This window comes from Spea bombifrons, chromosome 3, assembly GCF_027358695.1.
Source record: "Spea bombifrons isolate aSpeBom1 chromosome 3, aSpeBom1.2.pri, whole genome shotgun sequence".
In the NCBI taxonomy this organism is placed as follows: domain Eukaryota; kingdom Metazoa; phylum Chordata; class Amphibia; order Anura; family Pelobatidae; genus Spea; species Spea bombifrons.
In genome coordinates, this window is record NC_071089.1 from 4,716,157 (window position 1) to 4,731,766 (window position 15,610).

The 15,610-nt window shown below is 40.8% G+C and overlaps 1 protein-coding gene across 1 annotated transcript in view; it reads left to right on the forward strand.

The window, feature by feature from the left end:
• The window catches only part of GALNT14 (polypeptide N-acetylgalactosaminyltransferase 14), a 164,389-nt gene that overhangs the window by 133,317 nt on the left and 15,462 nt on the right, over window positions 1–15,610 (forward strand). The window contains exons 5-9 of the mRNA XM_053460717.1: window positions 285–350; window positions 6,418–6,539; window positions 8,140–8,227; window positions 11,840–11,924; window positions 12,961–13,064. Coding sequence (XP_053316692.1) covers window positions 285–350; window positions 6,418–6,539; window positions 8,140–8,227; window positions 11,840–11,924; window positions 12,961–13,064 — 465 coding nt within the window. The remainder of the gene's footprint in view (window positions 1–284; window positions 351–6,417; window positions 6,540–8,139; window positions 8,228–11,839; window positions 11,925–12,960; window positions 13,065–15,610) is intronic.

Below are 15,610 nucleotides of genomic sequence, written 5' to 3' on the forward strand. Positions count from 1 at the left end.
GAGTGATGAGTTGATCAAGCTCTTCCCATACCAGAGCTTAGCAAATGAGACCATAGATTTCTTATCGCATTTAAAGTTTGCTGAAAAATAATTAATTGTGCATTCATAAATATTTGATGAATACAGGTGCTCTGTTGATATGTTCTATGCATCTATTAAATTCTGCATCCGGGTTTCATGGAGCCCATTAATGTATCATATTCCTAATAATACAATATAATATAGCGTTATGTCGCCGCGACTCTCATGAGGGTTTACTCATAAACACCTGTTTGTTTCGACAGCCGATGACTGCCGTCTTCTGCGCAAGTTACCTAAAGTGAAGTGCTTACGCAATAACCAAAGGGAAGGTAAGGGCTTATGTGCAAATACAAGTCGCCATGGAAATAGCAATAGCAATTTGCATATTCACCAATCTGCGAGTTGTTTGCAAGGGCATGCGAGTGCCTGCAGCTTTACATTTTGTGCGTTACAGATGAGGGCATACGAAGGTATGAGTTTAATTTGAACTTTCATGTTCTTGCCTGCATCTCACAAAACCCAACCGCTACATTAAATAAATGTAACACACTTTTTTTAAAAAAATTCATCTATGTTTTTACATGTTTGTATCATATGCTCTGTCTTCTCTCCTCCAACCCATACGTATTTGGGTATATTCACTGGATCAGTCAAGTTAAAGGTTAGCTCAACTGAACAGACTTGGTTTCAGTCTCATACAATGTGCAAATTCACCCGAGTTGTTTGCAAGGGCATGCAAGTGTCTTCAGCTTTAAATATTGAACTTGCATGTCCTTGCCTGCATCTCGCAAAATAACCCCCACCAGCTACATTAAATAAACATACCATTTTTTTTATTGAAACAGGGGTCTCTAGCCCTATAAACAAAGGGGGGGGGGCAATGATGTTCCCCCAACTCATGCATTATAGGGTGATTAAATATTCCTTTGGGGGGGTTAAATACCCCAATTCCCTGCAAATACCTTTTCAGACAATATTAAACAAAAGCCTCATTGTTTTGTTTTGTTTTTTTCTCACAGATTTGGGTGTTTGAAAGGGTTACATTTGTTGTGTTTTTGTGTTGTTTCCCCCCCCCCAATCTCAGCCACTATCCTACACTATAATAAAATTGCCAAAGAGAAGTCATTGTTTACTATTAGCATGGTGACAATAACCGGGAAGTGTCACCTATCACTACATCAGACCCAGAACACGGATTGATCTTTCGTCTGTAACATGTTTCCCGTGTAGCTGTTAAAAGGAAAATCACGCCGATGATTCATATCGAGAAATAAAAAAAAAATATATAATTCAAAGCTGTCTTTGGGTTATTTAGCGTGGAATAAAACAATTTAGCCAGCAGAAATTCAATTTTCATTCAAACCGCTGAAATAATAATTTAGCGAGCAGACGGAGATGCTATTTGTTTATACATCATGAATTCAATCATATTACATTCATATTATTCTTTTTTTAGTATTAAGCAATTTGTAGACATTACTGATTTCCCAGCTTTCATCCACTTTAAAGACTTTGTATGCATGATATGAAGTCGTATTTCTACGCAATGTGACCGCTAAATCTATGGATTCTGGATTCGCTGTCAAATTACATTTTAGTTCAGTATTAATAGGAAACATTTTTTTTTTCCCCAGGACCAGTGATTTATGTTTTTATAGCCATTTTCCTGAGAACTATATAGCATCTCGCTCACCCGGGGGCTTCTGTTCATGCGCGTCCTGCTATACATATCCATGCGGAACCATACATGTCCCGGTGTCATTTTGACTCTGGAGGCTGGGCCTTTGTACAGCGCTATGGAATTTGATGGCGCTATATAAAACAATAAATAATAATAATAATAATAATCATAAGTAGGCACCATACCATGCCATCAGCATTCTAGCCTGCTGGACAGATTAGGGTTAATGTCAGGCTTAACAGCTATAGGGACATAGAATCTGCTGGCAGATCGGCCCCATTCGGCCCCCATCTAGCCGCCCATTTCTCCTGCTGTAAAGACTCAAACCTTAACCCCTTCGCGACCTTTGCCGGTTCAGGACCGTCATGACAAGAAGGTCACTAAATGACCTTTGACGGTCCTGAACCGTCAAAAAGTTAAATAAGCTTAGAAAGTGATCAAGGATCACTTTCTTCGCTTAAACGGGCTTGCTGCAATGCCTCGATGTCGAGGCATTCAGCAAGGCCGAGATCGGCATCGGGGGCCATGTCTGGCCCCTCCCCGGGGCGTCAACAGCCGCCATACATTGTATGGCGGCGGACGCCCGTTTTAAAAGCGTTTAGGAGGCGATCAACGATCGCCTCCTAAACTTAAATGGTGTCGCTGGAATGCCTCGATCAGGAGGCATCCAGCGACACCAAACACTTACCTTTAGGTGGGCTGTGACCGCTCCGGAGAGCGGTCACAGCCGCAGCTGCCGGTGATCTTCGCCATCAAGTAAGATGGCGGCGGCCCGGGAAATAAAACAATAAAGAAGAAAGAGTTCGCTAGAGGGTCTCCAGACCCTCTAGAGAACTGGCTCCACTTGCTGGTTGAATACAGGTACTGCATTCAACCATGCAAGTCAATGGAGCCCAGCTTTCTAATCACTATGTGATTAGTAAAATATTAAAAAAAAAAAAAATAATAAAAAAAAAAAAAAAATGTGCTAACATTTTAAAATAATTATGCAGTGATGTCACTAGATGAACCATCCAGTACCAGCAAAATGTGTAAAAAAAAATATAAAAAAAGTATTAAAAAAATAAAAAAATAAAGTTTATTATTTTGGGCAAGTGCTAAAATTTCTCAAAAATCTCAAAGAGTTAAAATAAAAGCACTTCAAATACCCAAGGGGTGTCTAATATATATAAAAAAAATGGCTGATGGGGTAAATTGGAGTGGCCTAGCTCACAGATAGGGCATAGGTACAGACTGACCAAAATGGAGAAAAAAAGCGCACTTCCCAAATGTGGCATTTTAAATCTGAAACAACCCGACAAACCCATGCATGTGGGGTATCACTGCACTCAGGAGATGTTCCTGAACACATATTGGGGGGTTGTTTGACAGTGACATATACCAGAACCTGTATATCTATAACTAAAGTACAATTTGTGTGAAAAAAATTACTATTACAAAGTTTGACAAAGTGTAGTTGTATAATTGGTGCATGGAAAGGGTTAAAATAACAGCATTCGGAATACCCTGGGGTGTCTAGTTTTCCAAAATATATGGTTTGAATGGGTTAAATTGAGTTAACCGGCTTCAAAGATATTCCAAAGAGGAGATGGAGGCAGAATGACCAAATGACCACCTGAATTACGCATGCCCCAAAAGTAGCCTTTTACCAGCCAAACAATCTGACAAACCCATGCATGTGGGGTATCGCTGTACTCAGGAGATGCTGCTGAACACATATTGGGGTGTTGTTTGATAGTGACATATACCAGAACCTGTATATCTATAACTAAAGTACAATTTGTGTGGGAAAAAAAATAAAAAAAATTACTATTACAAAGTTTGACAAAGTGTAGTTGTATAATTGGTGCATGGAAAGGGTTAAAATAACAGCATTTGGAATACCCTGGGGTGTCTAGTTTTCAAAAATATATGGTTTGAATGGGTTAAATTGAGTTAACCGGCTTCAAAGATCTTCCAAAGAGGAGATGGAGGCAGACTGACCAGATTTGTTAAAAAAGATTTGGAAATCATAAAACGCTGCTTGTACTTATTGCCCTATAACGTACAAAAAACAGCAAAAAAACATAAAAACATTGGGTATCTCTAAACTCAGGACAAGTAGTAGAATCTATTTAGCTAGTTTTTTTACTTGCTTTTTTAGGTGAGTAAAAGATTTTTCAAATAAAAGTCATAAAATGTCATTTTTTTCATTTTTTCACCATGTTTTTTTTATTTTTTTTATAGTAAATAAGATGATACGATCAAAATAATGGTATCTGAAGAAAGCCCATCTTGTCCTGAAAAAAACAATATATAACTTATGTGGGTACACTAAATGGGTGAGGAGAAAATTACACCTGAACACAAGCACCACAAAAGTGTCAAAACAGCCTCGGTCCCACAGGGTAGAAAACGAAAAATGAGCCCGGTCCTTAAGGGGTTAATCAGTTGTTGGACTCGTCTTAGATCCAGGAGCCGTACCCCTATCCCATGCATGTTTAAATTCCCTTATTGTATTAATCGCTACCACTTCTACTGGGAGGGGGTTCCATTTATCTACCACCCGCTCAATAAATTAAAACAGAGTGTTTCTAATAAATTGGGTTTAGGTTCCCAAAGAACGACTGGCAGCTGGTTAATAGGGGTCTTCCCTGCCCCCCCTTACAAATCTGCAACGGCAATCAAGAGATTCATTAACGAGGAGGAATAAATGAACCCGCATTCATAGATATATATTTATATATATTTTTTTTTGCTTCCACGGTCTTTACTGATTTAGGTTCCGCCGTTTTCCTGCACGCACCATTTTTATTCGTACCCTCCGTGTCATTACCTTCCCATTACAAGCTCTTCCCCGGCCAGCCTTCCGCTCTCGCATTAACAGATGGATTCTTTTGTCTAACGATCCTATAACCGCACCGACGGCCCATTTTCCTCTGGGTCGGGTAAACGGCCTCAGCTGCGCGGCTCTCGTTAGCGAGAACGCCGCGTGAATCTCCGGATATAGAAATTCAGAGATATTCTGATTACACATTTTTGGAGCTTTCCACACCTAAATCTGCAAAAACCAACACACTTCTGCTAATTATGTTACAGCAATTAATTTTGGAGATAGGAAAAGGAGCGTTGTTGACTTTAGTTCAGATCATCTGGGTGCTGATGAGCTTTGGCATCGACGCTCGACTCATCGCGGGAGAGATCTCTGCTGCAAACATTAAACGGAATATCTCCTGCGTTTAAAGGGACAGTGATGATACACACTACCGGGCAAACGTTTGGGGTCACGCCGCTGTTTTCATGGAAAACAAGGAAATTTCTGGCTGTAACATAATTACAAAAGGGGTTCTAATGATCAATTTTCCTTTTAAACTTAAACTTGGATCAGCGAACACAACGTGCCATTGGAACACAGGAGTGATGGGAGTGATAAAGGGCCATTGGAACACAGGAGTGATGGGAGTGATAAAGGGCCATTGGAACACAGGAGTGATGGGAGTGATAAAGGGCCATTGGAACACAGGAGTGATGGGAGTGATAAAGGGCCATTGGGACACAGGAGTGATGGGAGTGATAAAGGGCCATTGGAACATGGGAGTGATGGGAGTGATAAAGGGCCATTGGAACACAGGGGTGATGGGAGTGATAAAGGGCCATTGGAACACAGGAGTGATGGGAGTGATAAAGGGCCATTGGAACGCAGGAGTGATGGGAGTGATAAAGGGCCATTGGAACACAGGAGTGATGGGAGTGATAAAGGGCCATTGGAACACAGGAGTGATGGGAGTGATAAAGGGCCATTGGGACACAGGAGTGATGGGAGTGATAAAGGGCCATTGGAACATGGGAGTGATGGGAGTGATAAAGGGCCATTGGAACACAGGGGTGATGGGAGTGATAAAGGGCCATTGGAACACAGGAGTGATGGGAGTGATAAAGGGCTGTTGGAACACAGGAGTGATGGGAGTGATAAAGGGCCATTGGAACACAGGAGTGATGGGAGTGATAAAGGGCCATTGGAACACAGGAGTGATGGGAGTGATAAAGGGCCATTGGAACACAGGGGTGATGGGAGTGATAAAGGGCCATTGGAACACAGGGGTGATGGGAGTGATAAAGGGCCATTGGAACACAGGGGTGATGGGAGTGATAAAGGGTCTCTGTACGCCGTTTCCAGCTACAATAGTCATTTACAACATTAACCCTGTCTGCGCTGGATTTCTGATCCATTTCATGTTATTTTAATGGGGAAAATTGCTTTTCTTTTAAAAGCAAGGAGATTTCTAAGGGCTTTATAGGACTTTCTCATAGTTATGTTACTTAGACATTTAGACGAAGAAATATAAATTAAATATACTTTATTTAATTATTATTTCTTTCCCAGCAAATTGCCCCCGTCTAGTCACCCGTTTCTCCTGCTGTAAAGACTCAAACCTTAATCAGTCGTTGGTCTCGTCTTAGATTCAGGAGCCGAATGTCTATCCCATGCATGTTTAATACCCTCACTGTATTACCCTCTACCACTTCTGCTGGGAGTCTGTCCCTCTTAGCTACCACCATCTTATATGACCTTCGTTATTTATCCAATTTAATTTATAAATACACATTATGGGGGATTTTAGGGCTGTAGATCCCTCATACCCAGCAAACACTCTGAGCTCAGTTTGTTAGGAAGCCTTGGATTTAATCTGAACCTCATTAGTTTTATTTTAATTGCTGTACCGTTCATTAAGCAGGTTTGATCCGGTCTCGCGTTAGAGGGGCAGATGTCGCCGAGGCCAACATCCTCACTTTCTTGGACAGTCATTGTGAGGTTAATAAGGACTGGCTGCTGCCTCTTCTGCAGAGGATTAAAGAGGTAAGAGTGTGTACAGTACTTTACACTTTAAATGCACAATGTTTGCTTAAATGAGATCTCCCACCATTTCCTATTCCAATTATCAGTTCAAAAATAAGTTTTCCAAAATATTGCGCTTTCTTTTTAAAAACAGTTCTATTTTTTCCCCCATAATATAATGTTTTCAGGCAGCTGCATATCAGCCATTTCTATGAGTTCTCGCTCTGTTTTCTGAGCCCCGATCTACTAGACCACCCCTCCCCCCGACTCCTTATCATACGGCCTGTGGGAAACAATAGAAGGGCTCAGTCTTAATGACCCAATAGGACACTCTGACTAATGAATGTCTATGGAGGAACGGACTTCATCAGCATTGACATAAAGCATCAGCTCAGTGTGGTGTTTGAGCCGGGAAAATCACCCAAAATATCACATGACTGACAGCAACGGCGGCTCCAGGTCTGCAGATAAAAGAAGTTTATTGGGGCAAAATTAGATAGAAACAGCTTTTTGTCAACAGCGACCCAACATTACTATATACAGCGCTGGGGGTTATATTACTGTTTACAGCTTTAGGGGTTATTGCTGTATACAGCGTTGGGGGTTATATTACTGTATACAGCGCTGGTGGTTATGTTACTGTATACAGTGCTGGGGGTTATATTACTGTATACAGCGCTGGGGGTTATATTACTGTATACAGCGCTGGGGGTTATATTACTGTATACAGCGCTGGGGGTTATATTACTGTATACAGCGCGGTGGGTTATATTACTGTATACAGTACTGGGGGTTATTACTGTATACAGCACTGGGGGTATATTACTATATACAGCACTGGGGGGTTATTACTATATATAGCCCTGGATTTTATATTACTGTATACAGCGCTGGGGGGTTATATTACTGTATACAGCGCTGGGGGTTATATACTGTATACAGCGCTGGGGGTATATTACTGTATACAGCATTGGGGGTTATATTACTGTATACAGCGCTGGGGGTTTTATTACTGTATACAGCATTGGGGGTTATATTACTGTATACAGTGCTGGGGGGTATTTTACTATATACAGCACTGGGGGGTTATTACTATATATAGCGCTGGGGGTTATATTACTGTATACAGCGCTGGGGGTTATATTACTGTATATAGCGCTGGGGGTTATATTACTGTATATAGCGCTGGGGGTGACTCTTTAATTATTCCAGGTTCCCACTTGGTAGAGCTTACTGAAGTTCAAAAAAGTTTGCAATATGGCCATCTGCTGGAACATTCCACATTTCCCTACCTGCTGATTATCCATTTACTTTTAGATAGATAGATAGATAGATAGATAATAGATAGATAGATATATAGATAGACAGACGGATAGACGGACGGATAGATAGATGATAGACAGACAGATAGACGGACGGATAGACGGACGGATAGATAGATATATAGATAGATAGACGCGTTTATGTATTTCTATTTCCTGACATTTGTAATTTTATATTCCTGTATTTTCCGTGACCCTTGTATGGCGATCGCTGCATCCACTTGTTTTATTACCACGATGTATTTTAAAATAGAAGACGTGACCGGCTCGATCATCTCATGCTTGTCTTTTTTCCCCAGAACCCTACTCGCGTGGTCAGTCCCGTCATAGACATCATAAACTTGGACACTTTCGCTTATATAGCGGCTTCGTCGGATCTTCGAGGAGGTGAGTGTGGCCATGGGGGCGAAGTTTACCAATGTCTGTAGGGGATCTGTAAAGGCCTCAGCCTTATCCAAACTAGAATCCTCCATGCAATGCCTTTGTCCAGCCTGATGCTCTTCAAGGTATGCTGGCCAGAGTCAACTTCTTTGGGACACCATCTGAACCTCCTTACGACCTTGACGTTGTTTGGTTGCAACCTATGTAGCTTCTCAACCTCATTGGATTGAGAGGCCATGAGGATAGTCATTGTTTCTTTTGTAGATGTTCTCCTGCTGTGTTCTAAACCTCGTACGAGCTCCTTATTCCACATTCTGAGGATGACAGCATTGTAAAGAATTGTATCTTCTTTCACATTCCTGTTTCTGCCTTTGTTCCCCTTTGTAGGTTTAGTTACACCAACTAATCACACATCGGTTTCACTCTCATGGTTGTCATTTTTCGCCAGTACAGTCATTCATAAAGCTGCATTTCAATCTATTCCAACTCATCTAAATGTGCAATCCTTATCTCCATGACGCACCGTTCTCAATCCCAAATACCATTCTATATCTGGTGACTCGGACAGAAAAAAAATGATTTGAATCCCTTAGCGGAAATAAATGGAGAATTTATGTCTCAGGTTGTTTTATCAAATTCCAAGGAAATTTTAACACGCAATTACCCGGAAAATGCATTTTCACAATGTCATTCGCACATCCCTGCTTATTCTAATCTTAAACAGCACATATAGCTCCGAAACAGAATTTAACGGGAACAAACAGTGGCTTCTACAACCATCATGGAGATCATTGCTTGTCGGGATCTGCTACTCTAGGTACCCGTTAGTAGACAATTTAATTCAGTGGAGACCCAAATTCAGTCTATGAGTCAAGCCAAGGTTGGTCAAAGTGGATATTGGAGAAGGCGATGGAACCTTCTAGCTGTTAATTCCAATCCAATGGGGTGGACAAGGAGACTGCTGGCACCTTCAGCTACACGGTGCCCATAATATAGGCATGTGACAACATGCGCTGTCCACGGGACACCGGTGGTTGTATTTATAGTGCTTGCTTCCCCAGACCTGACCTGGGCAAAGTCCTCAGCAGGCCCCTAGGACTTATCTCAAGGAGGACCTCGTTATTGTGCCGGTCATCATCTGTGCCGAGCACAAGGATATGATATCATATTCTGCTGGTGCCTCAGAAGAATGCACGGGGTAAGAGATACCATGAAGGATATGCCTAGTAGAATTCCTTTGTGTAAGTGACAAATTGAGTTCCTGTGGACTTGAAGTTCTAGACCTAGGCTACAATATGTTGCCATTGAGCACCTCATCTCAGCCCCTTGAGTTCATAAAATCCTCAAAATCTGAATTTAATAAATAACAATGTTGCCGCCATCACAAGCACTAGAGCGCGCGGTCTGCTGTAGGCTCCATCCAGGAAGTTGGTTACAACTTCCTGTTTGGGAAGAGAGTTGGGTTCCAATGCAATTGTAGCTGAGGGCTCATGAATAATGGAGGGCAAAAATTGCATGAAATGCCGTAAACCTGATGACAAAGCTGGAAAGCGTAATTCTGAGACTGACAATAATAATTTTAATGTTTTGGGTATGATAGATTTAAAGGGGAACTGGCACTTCTGACACGCAATTATATCTGAGTCCAGAACCGAATGCAAATTTGATGTGAGGTGTGCCAGGTCCCCGAAAATGATGGGTCGGTGTAAATAAGCAGGTCTTATTCCGTTGTAATTTATTTTAGATTTTGTGGTTAGCGAGTGCAGCGTTTCAGTCTCCGAGTGGGAAAATTCATGCACCTGTTTGTAGAAAGCGTCGTATTAAATGGAGTGCGTCCAAATACATTATAAATGAGCAACATGCAGATTCTTACCTCGCTTCCCAGCAGCTGTCCTCTGCTCCGTCGGCGCTGCAATTCGCTCAGGAGAGCTTAACGTGTTCAACGTTCAGTGGATTCAAGCAGAATAAATAGCCGATGCCGACGAGTCCACCTGGGGGGGGTATAGACGGAAGATTCAGGAGCAGCAATTTTCCTTAATGAATCATAAAGGAGCAGAGATAATTAGTATGAATCGTTAATGTGTGGATGGAAAAAAAAAAAGAACCGACATTTATAACTTATAGTCCAAGGCAAGAAACGGAAATATTTGCTGTAGAAGACGAGCTATTTGGGCCATCTAGTCTGTATATTTATCAACTTCCCATAAGATCTCATACTGTCCTCGTCTTATATTCAGGATAGCCTCATGCCTATACCATGCGTGTTTAAATCCCCTCACTAACATTTACCAATTCTGCTGGAAGGCTGTTCAATCTACCAAAGGCATAGGCTTTGTACGTTCCTTACAACCTATACCTTCAGCTCCTTCTCCTCTCTGTACGTCCTTCTTGCACAGTCTACTAACTCAATCATTCACAAGAATGGACCCACTCACAGCCTAACTTTCTCTAGCTCAATCTCTAGTTCAGAGGTGTCCAAGCTGCGGCCCTCCAGCTGCTGCAGGACTACATCTCCCATACCCCTCAGCCAGCCCCTTAGCTGAAAGAGCCTTATGGGAGATGTAGTCCTGCAGCAGCTGGATGACCACAGGTTGGACGTCTCTGCTCTAGTTGATGGTTCTCTCGGATCACCACCTGTTACCCTGCTCCCCTACTATACCCCTGTCCCAAACCTCCGACCAACCTTATACAACCAGATACCTTTGCTCTCTTTGTCCCCAGGAATTCTGCACCGATGAACTGCTACTACAGCCAGAACTCTCCTACCTTTCCCTGCAACCCCATCCTTGCATCAGTTGTTGAGAAAGCAGCCCTAACCACAACAGCCTCTTCACAATGGCAACTGTAGCATCTTTGACATTGCTCTCAGCCCTATAAATTCATGTCATGCTCTTCATTATTTCTCATCTTGACTATCGGTGTGACCTTAACCAGTCTCCCAACCCAACTCAACCCATCTTCCCCCTTACAGTCCACCATGACTGCTGCTGCCAGGCTTTTGTCCTTACCCATCACTCTACTAAATGGAACCTCCGACTCTACTCATCTAATGATCGCATAAGTCCACTATTCCATTGTCTACCTCCAATGCTCATATATTTCTCCGGTACCCTATCCTGAAGACTGCCCTACCTCACCTTATCGGACTCCTTGTCTGCGGTCCTCCAAAAAATCTCTCTCTTTTCCCCTGCCACTACTTAAGGTCTCACTCACCCCTCTACTCAAAGTCTCACTCTTACTCTCACAAAGCCTTCTACTCTTTAGTCTGTACATCTTTCTAGTAATATTTCTTTAACAATCTTTCCCCCCGACATACAGTTGGGTGGTGAAACCTTTTTCACTCATGTAATATATCGTCACCTCCTTTTAGATTGTAAGCTCATTTGAACAGCGCCCGCTTCGTTTTTTGTTTTGTTTTTTTAAATAATCCAAATTGTTATGCGATGCACTACGTATTATGTCTTTGTACAGCGCCACAGAATATGAAGGTGCTAACTGAATCGATAAATAATAATAATGCATGTGGCTAAGCCTTCGATCCAGTTGAGTGTTCCTAATTATACCATTTATAATGCATGTGAGCTGGTGATTTGCTTTGAAAAATGTATTTTTGTTTAGGTTTCGACTGGAGTCTGCATTTTAAGTGGGAACAACTTTCTACGGAGCAAAAGGCTAAAAGATTAGACCCGACGGAGCCCATTAAGTAAGAATAAATTACCAATTTGTGAAACAAAGAATCTCGCTGTCCAAAACATCGCTGCACAAACCACTGAAAATAAAGAGAAACTCTGATCATTTGCAGTGTACCGCGCAGTATCCGTAACGCACGCTGGCACCGAGAAACCTGAATATTTTTATAAATAATATACATGGTTCTGAAAAATGTTCTGAAAAATGTAGTACAATTAGACACACACACTAACACACCCTGATACACACAGATACACTTACATACCCAGACACATACACATACCTAGATAAATACAGATACACACTAACACACCCCGATAAACACACCCTTACGAAAAAATTACTGCAGTTTTTCTGAAGTAATACTGCTATTTTTTGGACATGAAAAAACTGCAATACTGCACATTTACTGCACATTTACTGCATTTGTACTTCACTGTGCTGCAGTTTTACTGCAGTTATTTTTGTACGGAAGTACAAATGCAATAAAGCTGCAGTACATTGAAGTACAACTGTAGGTTTGCAATATAAAAAAAAAGTGCAGTAAATGTGCAGTAAAACTGCAGTAATTTTTTGTAAGGGCAGATACACACTAACATACCCAGACACACACCCAGATAAATACAGACACACACACTAACATACCCAACCACATAAACATACCCAGATTATCACAGACACACACACACACACACACTAACATACCCAACCACATAAACATACCCACATACAGATACCCAGATAAACACAGACACACACACTAACATACCCAGATAAACACAGATACACACACACTAACATACCCAAACGAATACCAAGATAAACACAGACACGCGCACTAACATACCCAGCCACTCACACACACACATACCCAGATAAACACAGACACACACACACTAACATACCCAGACACATACCGAGATAAACACAGACACACACACAGATACCCAGATAAACACAGACACACACACTAACACACAAACATACTTCATACTCCTTTCTTAATAAGTTAAAGTAAAGCCAATTCTTGTGTTTCATTTCATTCACAGGACACCTGTCATTGCTGGGGGCCTGTTTGTCATTGATAAATCGTGGTTCAACCATTTAGGCAAATACGACACGGCCATGGACATCTGGGGGGGAGAGAATTTTGGTAAGTGCCATGTTTTTAATGCTAAGAGCCCACTCTGCTCTGCACAAGGGCAACGTATTTCCATGCCTATTATGTAATGTACCTATTTTTCAGCTAAAGAGATCAAAACAACATCAGTCACTGGTAAAAAAAAATACCAGGGGCAGGGTCCCTTCTCCTTATTATGTATCCTTGATATTTTCTTTCAAGCTCTATTGTAATAGTGCCATAGAATCTGCTGGCGCTCTATTAACAAATTAAATATAATATATACAGTACTTTCCAAGTTGTGACAAGTTTTACAACCAGAAGGACTTTTGTTGACTTATGGTTCACCTTTATCTTAACTATTCCCAGTAGCCATCCTGATTCAGAAATAGTACATGAGATAGAAAGGGTCTTTTTGTGAAGCAAGTAGCGAGCTTTAAATTTATAAGTCAAACCCAAACCTAGGGCTTCTAAGAAAGGTGGAAACTGGAAGATCTCTCTATGGCTCCACCACACAAAAAGGAGGCGAGCGTGAATAAAGGTGTTATATGTTACAGAACCTCCGCATATTCAGTTTGTAAGCCAAACTATCAACCTTCATATACTGCAGAGATACATAGCTAACTGCTAGACATAGACATGCTCCTCTGGAGTCCACAGAGCTTGCACTTAACAGATATCAATCAGTCTTTGATTGGTTCTCGAACCCAAAAGTAGTTTAAAAAACAATGTTTCTTAGTAACATTATTTCAGAAACTCTTTCTTGGCGTTGTTGGGATTTCTCACGTTTGTTAGCTCATTTTAAAGGGTGCACCATGACATCTTCAACCTATATGGCTTCTGTGGCCGGCATCACCAATGGTCACCTGAATTCAGGTAGTGTTCTCCATTATAGATGTGTGTACTTGATGAGATTCTCCGCAAGGACCGCCTCTGCATGGCTGACCCATGAGATTTTGGCACTCAAGACAAACTGTGATTATGAGATGGGAATACTTCTACAGGAATTCCCTTTAACTTAAAAAAACTGCCACATCCTCCTCATCATGGGGAGCCAGTTGGTAGTTCTATGTGATTACTGCACCAAGTCTCAGGTGGCCTTTAGTAGGTTGTCCAAAGTCCTGCTGGCCAACATCACTGATGCATTTCAACACTACGTACATTCTATCCCTTTCTGGATCCTGTGTCACCTTGTTGAACTTGCATGCCCTCACCTAAACGTCTCAAAATGTAAAGTTGCCTGCCCTGTCAAGGCATGCAACCTTAGTTGGGTGTAAACAGTCAAGTTAACCCTTAACGTGACTGATCGCTCAACAAGCGTGGAGTTTCCTTTTTCTTCATCTCACTTTACATTTTGAAGGACCTTTTGAAGGATTCTTATCAAAAAAATAGCTTGGATAAACCTCTATAATTCATATTTAAGTCAGTGTGATTCTTTCCAGACTATGAATCGCTTCATAAGTGACTTATTCCTGGTGTATTGGGTTTTATACACATTTTAAATTTAGTAAAAAGAATAGAGCCCAGTAAATCATTAATTGGCACCAAACATGAAGTCTGTTTTACAGAATCGACCTCTGTGCTGAACACATTACCGCCGTTATCTTCATATCCAAAATCCACTTAAGCTAAATTTGCCCAATCGTAAAATATAAATATTATAATACAGCATAAAATTATTCAAACATCTCACCAAGATACATTTTTAAAATATTCAGTTTAAATTTCATGAAACCTCATTAAATACATTAGTATTTACTAGAGATAGGGTAACGTTCTACAGGAATAGAAAGTACATAAATCACCGAGGTGATTTTATGAAAAGAGGCAAATCAATTCAAATGACTTGTTATTTTTGGTGTATGTTAATCAATATATTTCCTCTAGGGTTTTTTTTTTCTGTCTGGAATGCTAATCTTCCTGCAAAGGAAAATGATATTGACTTGGATTAAATCACATCTGAGAAGGGCCATTATGGTAACAGCTCTTCAAATCCACCCGATATAATAGTTAGAAAATGAATGTGCCTAAAACGTGACTGTAATGTAAAATTTAAAAAAAGTGTAAATACTGTAAAGAAAGTGATTTAAAGAAAAAATACAAAGTTTAATTAAAAGTATAATTTTTTGGGGGGATGGATGTCTTTTGGTGCTTTTTGAGATGAGAGAATTTTTTTTGTTGATGTTTGTGATATCATGATTTTTTTTTTTTTTAAAAAAACTCCTCAGTGGGTCCTAAGGACCCCTAATAGGTTTCTTCTATTTCCTTTTTTAAAAAAAATAAGTGTATTGTGAAAGGGGCGGGGCTAGTTTTTGCAAGTTCTATGCAAGGGCATGCGAGTTCATGTTGACCTTGCATGTACTTGCCTAAAGGCTTCAAAATTGAAAACCCAATGCCCTCTGAAGGCATATGACCTCAGTTGGCTGTAGTTAACCCTTAAGTCAACAGATCACTCATTTTGTTTTAGTGAATAACCCCTTTTGTCGTCGCTGATCAAGTACTACTAAGCGTTTTAATTCTCTGTCAGCCTAAGGATATTAACAACGCGCTTTTGTTGGTATTGAGATGATACATTATTA